This window comes from Monodelphis domestica, chromosome 5, assembly GCF_027887165.1.
Source record: "Monodelphis domestica isolate mMonDom1 chromosome 5, mMonDom1.pri, whole genome shotgun sequence".
In the NCBI taxonomy this organism is placed as follows: Eukaryota; Metazoa; Chordata; class Mammalia; order Didelphimorphia; family Didelphidae; genus Monodelphis; species Monodelphis domestica.
This window is the reverse complement of record NC_077231.1, coordinates 101,675,608-101,692,420: the sequence shown is the minus strand read 5'-3', so window position 1 is coordinate 101,692,420 and position 16,813 is coordinate 101,675,608. Positions and strand designations below refer to the sequence as shown.

The following is a 16,813-nucleotide window of genomic DNA, read 5'->3' as shown; positions in this document are numbered from 1 at the left end:
ATTTTCCAATTTTTGACCACCACAAAGAGCGCAGCTATGAATATTTTTGTACAAGTCTTTTTGTCCATTATCTCTTTGGGGTACAGACCCAGCAGTGCTATGGCTGGATCAAAGGGCAGACAGTCTTTTATCACCCTTTGGGCATAGTTCCAAATTGCCCTCCAGAATGGTTGGATCAATTCACAACTCCACCAGCAGTGTATTAATTGGACATGTTATTTAAAATGTCTATAGTTTTCTCATCTCTAAAATGAAACGGCTGGGCCAGATGACATCTTGGCTCATGGCTTGGTGTCAGAACCTAAATAGGAATAATCAAAAGATCCAGAGCTGGAATGGAAGGAACCATCCACTCCTACCCTTCTCTATGTATTCTTTTTTAAAGTGGTTTGCTTTTGTACTGAACAAACTATCAAATAAACTAAGGCTGTTCAATCAATCAAAATTCAGTCATTAAAAAAAAAGTTCTAAAGATGCTCTTAAAAAGAGCATGTAGCAGGTGTGGGACCCTGATCACACCTCTAGAGCTATTATGCCATAGTCCCCAGCTCCAGAACCATGACCCTCTAGATTCATGATCCCATCTCTAGAGTCATGACCCCACACCCCCAGCTCTAGAGCTATGAACCCCATGACTGCAGCACAAGAATTATGACCCTACAAACCCATGGCTCCAGTTCTAGAACTTGGACCCCAGCTCTACAGTGGTGGCCCCATCACCCCAACTTTAGAGCCATGGCTCCACCACCCCAGCTCTAGAGCTATAATCCCTGGATTTCCTACATGTGTAACTTTGGGCAACTCTCTTAATCTTTTAACCTGAGTGGCCTCAGTTTCCTCCTCTGTAAAAGGAGGAGGTTGGACCAGATGGCCTCTGAGGACCCTCTCAGCTCTCAATCCATGATCCTATGATCTCATGCTTTTGAAAGAAGAAAGTTTGTTGAGTGATGCTGGAAGGCATATGTTCTGGAGTATTTGTAGGGAGGCCGTTTAGGAGAAAGAGTAGCCTCCAGGGGTGAGGATGACTGGAAACAGGCTGTCTTTGGGGTAAAGCTAGATTAAAGTGAAGGAGTGGAGAGAGTGTGCAAATGGACCCACCTGAAGCCTCTGAGGGGGAAATGACTAAGCCACTATCCACAGAGCTGAGAGAAGAGAGCCTTGGTTCCTGACCCCTGCTCCAGGCTTCTTGCAGCGAGGGAGGGTTATGGAACAAACTACAGAACCCAGCTGCTACTTTCTAATTGTACCATCTTAGGCAGTTGGCTTCCTTAGTTTTCTTAGTTTAAAAATGGCGACAGAAACACCACCAAAAAAAAATTAATTAAAAAAAAAGAAAAAGAGGGAAAAATAGATAAATAGATTTTTTAAAAAGAAAAAGAATAAATATTTTCAAAATAAAAATAACAAAATTAAAAAATGCTATCCACCCCCAGAGAAAAAAGAATAAGAAAAGAGAAACACCACTAGACCTGCTTCCTCCACTGGATGGTTGGGAGGTACAGAGAATGGGTGTAAATCACTTTGAGGACCTTAAAGAGGCCACTAGGAGGCACCATAGCGCACAGCATGCTGGACCTGGAGTGTTTACTGGGTGTCCTTAGAGCCATCTGAAGCTTTAATAGCTTTAACTGCACTGACTTATAGAACACACACACACACACACACACACACATACATATATAAAATATACATATGTATATATATGATTTTTTTTGGCATTTCCTTATGTGTGTGTATTGCTGTCTCCTCCAATAAAATGTAAGCTCCTTGAGGGTAGGATCTATTTCATTTTTGACTCTGAGGTTGGAGAAGAGAAGGGAATGAAGAGAGCTTCCTGGAGGAACTGGCATTTGGAAGGGACAGGTTGGATGGGTAGGAAGTCCACTGACAAAGAAGGCATTCCAGGCACGGAGTACCGCATGAGCAAGGCTCCTGAGGCAGGAGAGTGTGGGGCCTTTTCGGGGAGCAGTCGAATTATTGGAGACATTCTAGGACGAGAGCTGTGCTGCTGGCAGAGCTTCCCCCGACCTGGTCTTCTACCAGGTGGTGCCCATTTTGCTTTCTCTCCTCCAGCTCCTGGGAATTGGGGCACTCAGTTCCACCCTCTCTCCCTCCTTTCTCAGATCAGCCGCATTGAGTATATCCATTCTAAGAACTTCATCCACCGAGACGTGAAACCAGACAACTTCCTCATGGGCCTGGGCAAGAAAGGAAACCTGGTATATATCATCGACTTTGGCCTGGCCAAGAAATACCGGGACGCCCGCACCCACCAGCATATCCCCTACCGGGAAAACAAAAACCTGACTGGGACAGCCCGCTACGCTTCCATCAACACCCACTTGGGCATCGGTGAGTGGCCTGAACTGGGGGAAGCAAGAATTGGGTTGATCGTGAGTATGATTGTCCTCTTGAGTCCTTGAGGTTTCCAGGTTAAGGCTATAGGCTTGAGCCCCCATTGTAGGAGTACCATGAATAGTACTAACAGCAACAGCAGTAGCAGGTATGACGTCTGTGTCTTATTCATCTTCCTATCTGCTATTGGAGTTATCTGAGGATCCTAAAGGGGATGTCCCAGCATTCTTAGTCACCAAAAGGAGTCCTTTTATCAACTTTTGCAATAGTCTGCAGAATTGTATATTTTTTTTAATTTATTTTTAATTTTTAAATATTTTAACATGGTTTCATGATTCATTTTCTCTCCCTCCTCCCAGGGCTGACAAACCATTCCACTGGGTCATACAAATGTTATCACTGATACCTATTTCCATATTATTCATTTTTGTTATAGAGTGATCTTTTGAAGCCAAAACCCCAAATCATGTGCCCATAAATACATGTGACAAGTGATGTCATATGTTTTTCTTTTGCATTTCTACTCCCATAGTTCTTTCTCTCAAGGTGGATAACATTCTTTCCCATAAGTCCTTTAGGAGTGTCCTGGCTTGTTACATTGCTACTAGTAGCAATTACATTGGATTGTTCCACAATGTTTCATTTTCTGTGTACAGTGATCTCTTGGGTCCGCTCCTTTCATTCTGCATCACTTCCTGGAGGTCATTCCAGTTCACCTGGGATTCCTCCACTTTATTATTCCTTTGAGCACAGTAGTATTCCGTCACCAACAGATACCACAATTTGTTCAGCCATTCCCCAATTGAAGGGCATCCCCTCATTTTCCAATTTTTTGCTACCACAAAGAGCACAATTATGAAGAATATTAATTTTTTAAAAACTCTTTAAACCTTTAAAAAAAAAACCTTCCAACTTAGAATCAATACTGTGTATTGGTTCCAAGGCAGAAGAACAGCAAGAGCTAGGCAGTGAGAGATAAGTGACTTGCCCAGGGTCACACAGCTAGGAAGTGCATGAGGCCAAATTTGAACCCAGGACCTCCTATTTCTAAGCCTGGTTTACAATCCACTGAGCCAACTCCATCTTCTAGCAAGTTGTCATTAACATAATCCTTATTGATTTGAGGTACTTCCCTCCTAAATGTATAATCCTGGGCGAGTCACTTAACCCCCCTGGCCTAGCCCTTCCCACTCTTCTGCCTCGGAACCAGTACTTAGTATTGATTCTAAAACAGTTGGTAAGGGTTTAAACCTTTTTTTTAATACTTAATGTAAGTCCATAAGCGTGTGTAACTTTGCCTGTGTCGGTTTTCCCTCCCCTGACACAGCTCAGGGCTCTTCTGTCACTTTGCGACTTGCTGAGCCTGAAAAATTTATCCCTGAGCCTGGGGATGCCTAGTCATTGGAGCCTAGATAAGAACCGTCCAGCCTCTTTGTTTTACAGATAAGACTTCTGGGGTCAAGGAAGGGAAGGCATTTGCTTAGTGTCACACATTGTAGGAGTCTAGTTCTAAAGCTGGAAGGGCCCTCAAAGGCCATCGAGTCATTTAAAAAAAAAAATCTTTATTCTGTGTCTTAGTCACAGCTCTAAGATGGAAGGACAAGGCCTAAGCAATGAGGGTGAAGTGACTTGCCCAGGGTCACACAGTGGGAAGTGTCTGAGGCCAGACTTGAACGCAGGGCCTCCCATCTCTGGGCCTGGCTCTCCATCCCCTGAGCTGCCCCGCTGCCCGACTGCCCCTGAAAAGAAATCATTGATTGAGCACCTCCCATGTGCTGTGCCCTCAAGGATCCTACAGAGCAATTACCCATGAGCACGACCGTGATCTTATATAACGATACTATTTTTATTCGTTTCATTAAAGAAGATGAGGCAGCCCCATTTGATACCAGGGATGACTAGGTAGGTGTCTGCGGGCGACGGGTACCAGCCTTGCAGCTGCTGCGAGGGCTTGTCTTGGGCTAGGTTGGGGGGAAGCTTCCTAGCCTGCCTCTTCCTTCGGAGGGCCTGAGGCTGTTTAGTTAGCCAGGTAGGGGCGCTCTTTGGGGTCCCCTCAGGGGTGCCGTCCCTGGCGAGCACTGAGGAGAGGCACGCTGTGATGGGCGGGTGGGACAAGGCCAGCCCTGGTTTTTGATTGTGTGATAGAGTGCAGCCTCTCTGGCCCCGGCCTGGCCTCCATCGGTCTCATCTAGGAAATCCTCTCTGCTTCCCCTAAAGCCACTTACGATGGAACTTCTAGAAGTTCCTGGAATATGACATAATGCCTGGATAGAGAGCTGGGCCTGGGGTCGGAAGGTCCTGGGTTCAAATGTGACCTCAGACACTTCCTAGCTGGAAAATAGGTTGGGATCACATCATAGAGGGGCTTAAAAGCTAATCAGAAGAGTGCTTATTGGGGGCAGCTGGGTAGCTCAGTGGATAGAGAGCCAGGCTTTGGGATGGGAGGTCCCAGGTTCAGATCTGGCCTCAGACCTTTCCTCACTGGGTGACCCTGGGTGAGTCACTTAACTCCCACTGCCTAGCCCTTACTACTCTTCTGCCTTGGAAGCAATACGCAGTATTGATTCTAAAATGGAAGGTGAGGGTTCAAAAAAACTAATTAATTAATTGATGGACCCAGTCTAAGATCCTTTGGTTCTTATTGGCCTGACATTTGTCATTCCCAGACGTAGGTAGATGGAGTTTGGAGTTTCTGGGAAAGACAAGGCTAATTGCTCATTCATTCTAAAATGTTTTAAAATTCCATTTTATTTCTTTTCATTTAACAACATTTTAACACCTTTCCCCCCACAGAGAAACAATACATAAACCTTAATAGCCTAGAAGAGCCAAGCCCATTCATGAAGGGCCTCTGGTGTCTCTGGACTTGGTTCTGGAGGAGCCACAAAGGCATCTCTGCCCTTCACAGAACTGATAGCCTAGATGAGATATAGAACAAATACTCAAATAATTGTAATATGAGACAGAACCTGAGGCTTGACATAAGAGAGGATATTCAGAGGAGAAACCACTTGTAGTGAGGGAGATGGGGGTCAGGGAAGGCTTCATAAAGGGGAGAGCCCCAGAATTAAGCCCTGAAGGGTGGATAGAGATGTAGAGCAAGGGAAGGGGCAAGCGTAGAAATGATGTGAACAAAGTGTGGGGGGAGTTGGAAAAGGTATGTAGAGAGAATGTAGAGGGGTCTAATCTGGCTGGATCACAGGACACGCATAAAGGGCAGGATGGGCTGAGGTAGAAGAATAGGTGAGGACCAGACTGGGGAAGGGGCCTGGAATGCCAGGTTAAGGAGTTTGGACTTTATCCTAGGCAGTGAGATTAGGTGGATGGGGATTTGGGGAGTGAGGGAATGAGAGGAAGGACCTATGCATAAGAAATGCAAGGAAGAACCTATGCAGAGAGAGAGAAAGAGAGAGATGGGGACAGGGACAGGAGCAGGGAAAGAGAAGAGAGAGAGAAGGAGGGAGGGAGGGACAGAAAAAGAGGGAGAGGGGGAGAGAGAGGGAGAAGGGGGAGAAGATAGGGGTAGAGAGGAGAGAGAGAGGGAGGGAGGGAGAAAGAGACAGAGAGAGGAAGAGAGGAGGAGAGAGAGAGAAGGGGGAGAAGATAGGGGGTAGAGGAGAGAGAAAGGAGGAGAGAGAGAAGGAGAGAGACAGAGAGTTAAGGATTGGGGAGAAAGGGAGGGAAAGAGAGGGAGGGAGGGAGAGAGGAAGAGAGAGAGGAAGAAAGAAAGAGGGTGAGAGAGAGGGAGAGAGACAAAAAGAGAGGACAGACAGAAAGACAAAGATGAAAGTAATCACATAGCTATTGCATAGTCCAAGCAAGAGGAAATGAGGACCTGAAGTCAGATGATGGTCATGGGAATGAATGACATTACCCCTTCCCCAACCTGGACTGAAACCCATAAAGGGCTCATTCCATAATAGATTAAAAGACACTCTTCAGTGCTGGTATTGGTGTTAGTCATAATGCAGTGTCCCTGGCTGGGAGGGAGAGGCAGGATGACCTGTGCCATTCTCCCTTACTCCCACCTAGTCAGAGAGGCTGCAGAGGGGATTACTGCATGGACTGAGAGATTGGAACGGATCACCTCTAAAGTCCCTTCCCCCTGAGATTGTAGGATATCAAGAGTCATGTAAAGAGGGACAGAGAGGGGGCAGCTAGGTAGCTCAGTGGATAGAGAGCCAGACCTGGAGATGGGAGGTTCTGGGTTCAAATCCAACTTTAGACACCCCCTAGCCATATGACTTCATCCCCATTGCCTAGCCCTGACTGCTCTTCTGGAATTGATACTTCATATTGATTCTAAGACAGAAGGTGAGGATTTTAAAAAAACAAGAGGATGGAGAATGTCCAGATTGACCTGGCCCTTTGCCCATGGCTCTTCGGCTCAGTGTCTCAGATGGAATTCAAACCCAAGTCTAGCCCACACTGCCTCTCTGTGATGATGGAGTTTGTTGTCTTTTATTTTTTACATTTTTTAGTTACTTGTAGAAATGCGTTTTGACGATTGTTTTCTAACACTTTAGGATTCAGATTGTCTCCCCGCTCCCTGAGGCAGTATATAGGTTATACCAGTGTCTTCATGCAATACATATTTCCATTTTGCTCATGCCCTGACAGAAGACACACATCACCCCTACAATAAAAAACTCAGGAAGGAAATAAAGTGGAAGATGGGTGCTTTGGTGTGCAATCAGACTCCAACAGTTCCTTCTTTGGCTGGGGAGAGCATCTTTCATGTGATGGATTTTAAACGGATGCCCCATTGGCTTCTGGCGCCTGGGGCCTCTGGTGCCTTCCCTCCTTCCCTCCTTCCTCCTGGCTGGACGAGCTGGTGCCTGACTGTCTCCTTCCCTCTCTTCCCCTGCAGAGCAAAGCCGCCGCGATGACCTGGAGAGTTTGGGTTACGTGCTCATGTATTTCAACCTGGGCTCCCTGCCCTGGCAGGGCCTCAAGGCAGCCACCAAGAGGCAGAAGTATGAACGCATTAGTGAGAAGAAGATGTCCACACCCATCGAGGTTCTTTGCAAAGGATACCCCTGTGAGTAGCCTTAGAACTTGGAATTAAGCAATCAGTCAGCAAGAATTCATTCAATCATTCCCCTACCAAGCACTGTGCTGGGCACTGGGGACAAAGATTTTTAAAAGTGCTTCACCCTCAGCACCTCTCCAAGCTTCCATTCTTAACGTGGCCACCACGAAGAGAGAAATACACAGCAGGTGCTGTCCAAGGTGCTGACAGTCCTGGTTACCTGCTTGGCACCTGGCCAGTTTGTAGTTGGCATGGTTGGGTACTGAGCAGGGTGGCTTAGATGGGCCAGCAGTCCCTGGCTCTTTCAGGGACCCAGAAAAGAGAAGCCCTGGGTGGCAGGACAGCTCTAGTGACTTCAGAGACCTTTCATGAAGAAGAATTAGCCAATCCACATTTATTAGGCTCCTACTCTGTGGCAGGCACTATGATAGAAGCTGGACATACAAGTACATAAAATGAGACAATTCCTACTAATAAAGACCTTACATGGTTTTTTAAACTTTATTTTTATTTTTTCAATAAGCAAAAATCTTTTTTCTCTTCCTCCCACCTTCTTCCTCATTGAAAAAAGAAAAAAGGGGGGCAGCTGGGTGGCTCAGTGGATTGAGAGCCAGGCCTAGAGATGGGATGTCTTTGGTTCAAATGTGGCCTCAGACACTTCCTAGCTAGGTGATCCTGGGCAAGTCACTTAACCCCCATTGCCTAGCCCTTACCATTCTTCTGTCTTGGAGCCAATATATAGTATTGATTCCAAGACAAAAGGTAAGAGTTTGAAAAGAAAAGAAAAAGAAAGGCAAATCTCCTGTAACAAATATGAAAAAATAAAACAGTACTGGAGGGAAAAAAGCCTAGTCAAGCAAAAAAAAATCCTACATTGGCCATGTCCAAAAATGTCGATATCATTTGATGCCTCGAGTCCATCACCTCTCTTGGGAGGTGAGTAGCAAGTTTCATCTTTCAAATGGGAGACATAACAAGAATGTATAAAAATGTATTCAGCACCCAAGTCAAGAAGGCCATCTAAAGTCTCTAAGTTCCAAATCTATGATCCTTTGAGCCATTGACTTAGGCTTTTCCTTGGGAATTTATCTGGCAGAGCAGGGGGTTGTTTCCTCTGCAGGAGTGCCCTATGCTAGTGAATTCACAATTCTGATTTTTAAAAAATACAGTAAGTTGCCTTCTCAGTGAGTAGTGAAGGAACTGGCGGGTGTGAGAGAGTTTGGAACTGAAAACAATTTTAAATAATAAACAAACAGAAAAGAAAAGAATAAAACATTTTGAAGGCCAAATTGGGGAACTTTACCTTGAGTATGTATGCCTGAACTCTGGTCAAATGTGACAGTGATCAGAATTCACAGTTCTTATAAGGCTTTTTCTCATCAAGGCCAAATGTGAAGGGAACTCATGGCAAAATCTGGCTTTACTAATCCATCAAGAGTCAGTAGATATTTATTAAGTGCCCATTGTGAGGACCTGAGCACAAATCTAGCCTGACATTTACTAGCCGTATAACTCTGAGCAACTCACTTAACCCTGTTTGCCTCAGTTTCCTCCTCTGTAAAATGAGCTGGAGAAGGAAATGGCAAACCACTCCACCATCTCTGCCAAGAAAACCCCAAATGGGGTCACAAAGAGAAAGCCTGACTAATTGACTGAACAACAACAACGTTATATGCTAAGTGTTGAGGATTCGAGACAGTCCTTGCTCTCAAGGAGCTTATAATCTTTTTTAAAAAATTATTTTAATAAAAAAAAAAACCCTCACCTCCCATCTTAGAATCAATACTGTGTACTGGCTCCAAGGCAGAAGAGTATTAAGGGCTCAGCAAATGGGGCTAAATGACTTGTCTAGGATCCCCTAGCCAGGAAGTGTCCACTTGGGTGTCCCACTAAGGTCTTACAGTCTAATGAGAGCCGTGATGACATACAAACAAGAATCCAGGACGGATAAAAGGAATGAACCGCTTCCCCCATGCCCTTAATTCTGACTGCTTCCCTGCCCCATTTTAGAAAAAGTCATTTGGGTAGATATGATATGATATGATATGATATGATATGATATAATAATAACATATATAACATAATGCAATAAAATAACATTATATAACAATATATGATATAGTGCAATATAATATCATGCAATGCAATGCAATATAATTGAATATATATTGTTTAAACCCTTACCTTCTGTCTCAGAATCAATACTGTGTATTGGTTCCAAGGCAAAAGCACAGTAAAGGCTAGGCAATGGGGGTTAAGTGACTTTCCCAGGGTCCCACAGCCAGGAAGTGTCTGAGGGAAAGTTTGAACCCAGGACCTCCTGGCTTTATCTCCCGAGCCCCCTAGCCGGTCCCAGTAAATGCCTTTTTTGCCCTTCTCTGTCCCAGAAGAGGGATGGATCGGGGGCTCGGTGGGGGGCCGACTTGTTAGGTGGGAGAGTCACTCTGCCTGTTTTCTGTCTCCTCTCTCTTCCCTGGCCTCCTCCCAGCTGAATTCTCCACATACCTCAACTTCTGCCGCTCTCTCCGGTTCGACGACAAGCCCGACTACTCCTACCTACGTCAGCTCTTCCGTAACCTCTTCCATCGCCAGGGCTTCTCCTATGACTATGTTTTTGACTGGAACATGCTCAAATTCGTGAGTCACCCCCCACCCCCTTCCTGAGCCGCCCGCTTAGAGGCTAGCGGAGAGAGGTGGGAGGCAGGCTGGAGGTCTGCTGCTGGGTTCGCCGTGGCTGGCCCTGCCCTGCTCCCCCTTGTCCCAGCGAGAGGCGCGGCACCTGCAGGGGCCCAGAGGGTAGGTGGCCCCCACTGGGGTAACTGCTGTCTCTGTCAGCAGGGCCAGGCTGGAGACGGAGCCGAGGTCCCGTCTCCTGCTCATCCCGCGGCCCAGGGACCGAAGAGCTGGCTTCTCTCCCTCGACCTCCTCCAGGCTTCTCGCTGGGGGGGGTGGGGGTTCCTTGGCAGCTGCCTGACCACCTTCCTCGCCGTGGCCCTGCTGCTCTCCCTCCTCTTCCCTGTGGCTGCTCTCCACGCTGCATTGTGCGTGGCCCTCTTGCCCCCAGCCTCCCTCGCTGACAGCTAGGATGCCCAGAGCGTCCCTCCTTTCCTTCCCCCCAGGGGCTGGGGGAAGGCCGAGCGCCATCCCTTGGGAGTCTGTGTTCTGGCATGGCCGCCATCTTGCCTTCGCTGGAAGGGGCCTCTAGGGTCTTAACTAGGGTCGGGACTGCTTTAGAACTTCCCAAATCCCCATGTCTTGTTTCTTCTGAATCTCTTCCGGGAAAGGGAGCTACCCCAGGACAGTCTCGTTCTTTCGAGAAAGAAGCCAGCTCACAGCCAGGCCGCTCAGGCCAGCCCCTGTACTGGTAAGGACCCGCTGGCTTGGCCTGCCCTCGGCTTCTATTGATTATTTCTCAGCGGCCTTATGGCGGCGACCAGGCGGCTGAGCTCCCCCCACTCTTTGCTCTGTGTCCCCTTCCAGGTGCCCAACGCCCCTGGGCACCCAGTGCCATGCAGAGGAGCAGGTGGAGGAGGTTGAGGAGATGGAGATGGGCCACCTTAGCCACTGGCCTGTGGTCTGGACCCCAGGGCCCCAGTTCTGACCTCACGGACACACCGTGAGCACAAAGCTACGAATGACTCCTAAACCAGGATCTGGATAACCCCTGGGCCAGGGCCACCCTGGGACCGAGCGAGCGAGTGAGCGAGCCAGGAATGGGGCAGAGGCCTGAGGTCCTCCAGGCCCCAAACAGTGACAGAGCAGAGGTGTACGGGCGAGTTGTCTTGGATAGTCTCAAGGAGGGCATCCTGAGGTGGTACCTCCTATGCCCAGAGAGCTGAGATGAAGCTGCGGATGACACGCATTTCCTTCTACCGAAGGGGGATGCCAGATGGGACTAGACCGCCATCTTGATGGCCTACCAGTGATCTCTGTCCCAAACTCGAGCTCATTAAAAAGGCCTCTTCCTTACTCATCTGGCCATGATTGTCTCTTAATGTCGCCAATGCCGAGGAGCATTGCAGGTGTCCTGCCCCCTCCTGGCTGGTCCACTCCAGGGATACCCAGTTCTCAAGCTCCTCTTATCTGCTCCATGTATTTCCACATTTAGTCAGCACCTGCTGGATGCTCACTGATACAATGGACACTTGCCAAAATCAGTGGTTTCATTTTGGCTACTTCTTACCTTGCCCTCGAGGCCTGCAGAATGGCCTGATATTTCTCTCTGTAGGAGGCTATTTTTTTTTCCAATTGAGGGACAACTGAAGTCATCCATGGTAGGAAAGGGACATCACGTGGTGAGCCAGGGAAGAGGATGGAGCCAGGGTTTGGGAAACATTGCCACCGGGTCACTAAACTCCTGTTGCCGCCTCCCACACAAAAACTTTCCAGGCCTTCTCCATAGCTACGACAATGGTTGTCTCATTTGTTCTTTCAAAGCCAGAAGTTGGAGATTCAAGAGAGGGTGTTGAATTCCAGCAGTTCAACCCAAGGGGCCTAGGCATAGAAGCCATGCAGAGGCCTTGCCCTGGAGCGTGTGTGTGTATGTGTGTGTGTGTGTGTGTGTGTGTTTTGTTTTTTCTTCCTTGTCATTTACAAATTGGTCACCAATTCCCAAGACGTGATCGCCTTTCAGGGACCATAAGAAATTCCATTGTGGACATCATACCAAGTCATCAGCCATTCCAAGAGGGTTCAAGCTGCTGTGACTCTGCTTGGTCAACCACAGGGTATGACTTCTGGGACAGGACCTTTAAGAATCATAGAATTTTAAGAGTTGGAGGAGATACCAGAAGCCATTTAGTGTAATGCATATCCGAAAGGAACCCCCTACTGTAACATGTTTGATGGATTGAAGACCTCCAAGGAGGAGGAGCCCATCCACCACCTCTTGAGGATATCCATTCAAAGAAAGAAGGAGGGGAGGGATTCCTGATAAGCCCATCTTGGAGAAGGCTGAAGAGCCCTGCTGGGTTTCTGGTGTTCTGGATCCTCTCTTTCTCATCTATGTCACTTGGATATCAGACAAGATGAGGCAATGACTCAACAGATACTCCGGACCCAAGACCTTCAGGTTGGTGGCATTTCTTGGGAAGGTTGGTAGGATCATCTACACTCACTATTGTATGGGCACTTTCTTGGCTGTGGCCCAGTGGCTGGGCTTTCTACAAGGATCCACTTTATTTTGGATTAGACTGCCTTGAATGGACAGGTTCCTGACCTCCTATCACTGTTAGCCATAGTGACTTGGAAGATTCCCTGTGTAAGGAGGACATCTTCAGAAAACAAGCTGATTTGGGGCTAGAAGGGATCTACAGGGAGCTCCTTGGCAACATCCCTGATGAGTAGTTATCCATCCTTTGCCTGAAGACTTCCGGTGACAGAAAGCTCACTACCTTATGAGGAAGCTCATTCAACTTTAGGGCAATTCTGAGCATTAGGACGTTTTACCCTGAGCTGAAAGTCAAGTCAGTGGAGCCTCCAACTACTATTTCTTGTTCTGCTTTTTGGGGCCAAATAGAATGGGTGAATCTCTTTTTTGTTTGACATTCCTAAAAATACTTGAGACCTCAATTACCAAAGTCTTACTTCTCCAGACTGAGCATCCCCAGTTCCTCAGAATCCATCTCTACTCATACATGAGGGACAATGGAGAGTGGAGACATCTGTGCGTGGTATCACTCCATTCCTTCCACAGTTCACTTTGCCCTTTTCCAACATGTCCAGTTTGTCAGTGTCCTAACAAAAATGGGGCTCAAGGGTTCTACTATGATCTGATGCAGGTAGAGTTGAGCAGGACGCTTACTTTCCTGGTTCTAGATACTGTACAGCCTTAGCATGCATCTTTGTCGCGCCTCAGAAGGAAAAAGGCCAAGATCGTGTAAGCCACTGGACCATAGTGCATAGAGCGCTGAGCTTGGAGTCAGGAAAATTTGAGTTCATATCTTGCCTCATACACTTACTAGCTGGGCAGCCCTGGGCAAGTCACTTGACCTTCTGCCTCAGTTTTCTTATCTGTAAAATAGGGATAATAATAGCACCTCCCTCTCAGGGTTCTTGTGAGAATCAAATAAGATACTATTTGTAAAGCACTTTGAAAATCTTAGTGCTATATAAATACCAGTTATTATGATGATGCCAATTACTGTGTCATGATCTTGGCCCACCACTTGGACCTTTACAGGTCTTTCCCTCTGGCTTTGTTTCTCAAGATTCCACTTTCTATTTCTTGACATCCCTTTCCTTTCTTCTTCCTTCTTTCCCTCCTTTTCTGTCCTGAACCTGGAAAAAGAGGCCAGATAGTTCACTGAATCTAGTGATTCATCAGTCAATCTAGTGACTGAATCTAGTCTAGGGAATAGACCAGGGGATTGAAGTGTAGAAGTGGCTGGGAGTCTGTAAGCCCCCAGGAAAAGCCCCCTTTGACTTTTGATGACCTGCCCTATTCAAATGTGTGGACTCTGAAGACCTTCTAGGGGGAAAGACCAGGCCCCCACTCATGAGGAATAATGGAGAGTGAACTCCTGGCTCACCTGTGAGGTCCTTTTTGCTCCGAGAGCCTACGGTTCTCTGAAGCAATCAATGAGATGTCACTTTGCCAGCCCTACCAGTCTTCCTCCCCATTAGTGGTGTGACTATTTATACAAGCTAGATTTGGCATCCAAGGGCCTGGGCTGGAGGTCTAGCTAACCCATTTCTTACCTGTGTCATCGTGAAAAATGAGGGGTTTATACTATAGGATCTTTAGGTCTCTTTTCATTCTAAATCCTATTCTCCCTCCTAGTTTGGGGCACCTCCATCCTCATAGTTTTCCTAAGTTGTCTCTGGAAGGGGCTTGTGAGAAGGGTGAGGGCTGAATGGGGAAGGAAGGTGAGTATTGTCTGAATCTTTCTCCTTTAGGGAATAATTTTTAAAATTGCTTCTACATTTTTTCCAGGGCTTCTCACACTGGTCACTTCCATTTATACCTCTAACAATGTTGTTATCCAGTCATTTTTTAGTCATGTTTGCCTCTTCCTGACCCCATTTGGGGTTTTCTTGGCAAAGATACTGGAGTCGTTTGCCATTTCTTTCTCCAGTTCATTTTCAGATGAGGAAACAGAGGCACACAGGGTTAGGTGACTTTCGCAGGGTCCCACAATTAGGATGTGTGTGAGACTGGATTTGACCTCATGAAGTTCCTGACTCCAGGCCCAATGTGCCATCCACTGTACCACGTAGCTGCCAAATCAGTAACTCTCTGAGATGGGGATCTGAGACACTGCTAATAGGGCTGAGGTCTTTATTTGCTTATTTGAGATCCTTTGGAAGCCTGGTAGGACAGATGTGAAAAAGGTTTTTTATTAGGAAGAGAGTAGAGAAAAGGGAGGAGGTTTAGGGAATGACTGAAATACTCATCCAAATTGAACTCAAGCAGAAGAGGGATGCCATATTTCATGGGATTCCTTGTCACACCAGTGCTCCCATCAGTCAGAGAGAACATGGGGGATTCAGGTAGCACCCTGACTTTCCTCCATCCCTTCCCTGCATCAATTCTTGGAATCCCCTCAATACCTTCTCTAGTAATTCAGGACCTGCTGGTATCAAGCAATAAACATTTATTAAGCACCCACTGTGTGCTAAAGGCTATGCTAAGCACAAAGAATATAAAGAAAAAAAGTTTCTGCTCACAAGGAGCTTCCAGTCTCTCAGAGGAGACAACAGTTACATATATAAATATAAATAATTAATACAAGGTTGTTTGGGACCGAGGGACCACTACCAGCATCTAGGAGGGGATCAGGAAAAATCTCATAGAAATGATGGTGCTTGAGCTCAGTATTGAAGGAAGGGAAGGTTCTCCAAGTCCTTCCAAGCATGGGAAGACCTTCCAAGCATGGAGGATGGTTGGTGCCAAGACTCAGAGATGATGATGTAATATTATGTGGGAGTTGCTACAAGAAGGCCAGTTTGTATTTCCAAGCCTGATGTTTTCTAAGATGGTTCCTTTTTTAAATATTTAATTTTTTCCATTTTTATATAATAATTTTTAACCTACATTTTCCAAAACTTTGAAATCCAAATTCTCTCCTTTTCCTTCCTTACCCTCTGAAATGGTAAGCAATATGATCTAGGTTATACATGTGCAATCACATAAAACATTTCCATTTTAAGAATCAGATAAAACAAAAGCAAAAAAAAGCCACATCAAAAAAAAATAATGAAGTGGAAAATAGTATGTTTTGATCTGCATTCAGACTCTGTTAGTTCTTTCTTTGGAGGTAGACAGCATTTCTCATCATGAGTACTTTGGGATTGTCTTAGATCACTATTTTGCTGAGAATAACAAGTCATTTACAGTTAATCATCATACTTTATTGCTGTTATTGTGTATAATATTCTCCTAATCACCTCACCTTTCATCAGTTCATAGAAGTCTTTCCAGCTTTTTCTGAAATTTTCCTGCTCATCATTTCTTACAGCACAATAGTATTCCTTACAATCATACATCACAACTTTAGTCATTTCCCAGTTGGTGGGCATCTCCTCCATTTCTAATTCTTTGCCACCCCAAAAAGAGCTGCTGTACATATTTGGTACAAATAGGTCTTTCCCCCCTTTTTTGTTTGATCTCTTCGGGGTGCATACCTAGTAGTGGTATTACAGATTCCAAGGGCATGCACAGTTTTGTAACCCTTTGGCCATAGTTCCAAATTGCTCTTCAGAATGGTTGGATCCATTCACAACTCTCCCAACAATGGATTAGCATCCCAAGTTTCCCACATTCCCTTCAACATCTATCATTTTCCTTTACGCTCATATTATCCAATCCAATTGGTGTGAAGTGGTACCTCCTAATTGTTTTCATTTCCATTTCTCCAATCAACGTGGACTTTTCCATATGATTATAGAAAGCTTTGCTTTCTTCATCTGGAAACTGTTCAGATCCTTTGACCATTTATCTTTTGGGGAATGACTTGTATTCTTATAAATTTGACTCTGTTCTCTACATATATACTTGAGAAATAAGGCCTTTATCAGAGAAGATGGTTCCTTTTGATGAGTGGGACTGGCTGGGTGGACCATGCATTCCCACCCATTCAAGTCACACATATCTGCTGCCTGGTAATTGCAAAGCTTGGGACTGGGGTAGGGGCAGGATCCAAAGCAGATCTTACATGCAAGTAGGTCAAGCAACCCCTCCAATCAGTGATCATCGATACTAGCAGGCCTTTCTTGAGCCCCTGGGCTCCCCAGGAAGCTAGCTCTTCATCTGAGGATGGGGGCTGGAAGTCACTCATTGGGGAAGTCCAACAGGATAGTCCGCTTCAGCTCCAGGTTGGATTAGTTAGCTCATGAGCTCCCTTCCAACTCTGAGTCTGGGCCTCTGGGATTCCCCTGGAACCCAGCAGCACCCCTCATTTCCCACCCTAGAGGAGGCCTGGACTC

The 16,813-nt window shown here is 46.2% G+C and overlaps 1 protein-coding gene across 11 annotated transcripts in view; it reads left to right on the top strand.

The window, feature by feature from the left end:
• CSNK1E (casein kinase 1 epsilon) overlaps positions 1-16,813 on the top strand; it is a 73,806-nt gene that overhangs the window by 49,203 nt on the left and 7,790 nt on the right. For 10 of the 11 annotated variants that reach the window (XM_056798935.1, XM_056798944.1, XM_056798943.1 and 7 more), the window contains exons 5-7: positions 2,124-2,352; positions 7,226-7,396; positions 9,876-10,024. In XM_056798935.1, coding sequence (XP_056654913.1) covers positions 2,124-2,352; positions 7,226-7,396; positions 9,876-10,024 — 549 coding nt within the window. Of the gene's footprint in view, positions 1-2,123; positions 2,353-7,225; positions 7,397-9,875; positions 10,025-10,671; positions 10,752-10,867; positions 11,357-16,813 lie in introns of those variants that run through there. The other variant, XM_056798945.1, reaches the window with a different exon arrangement.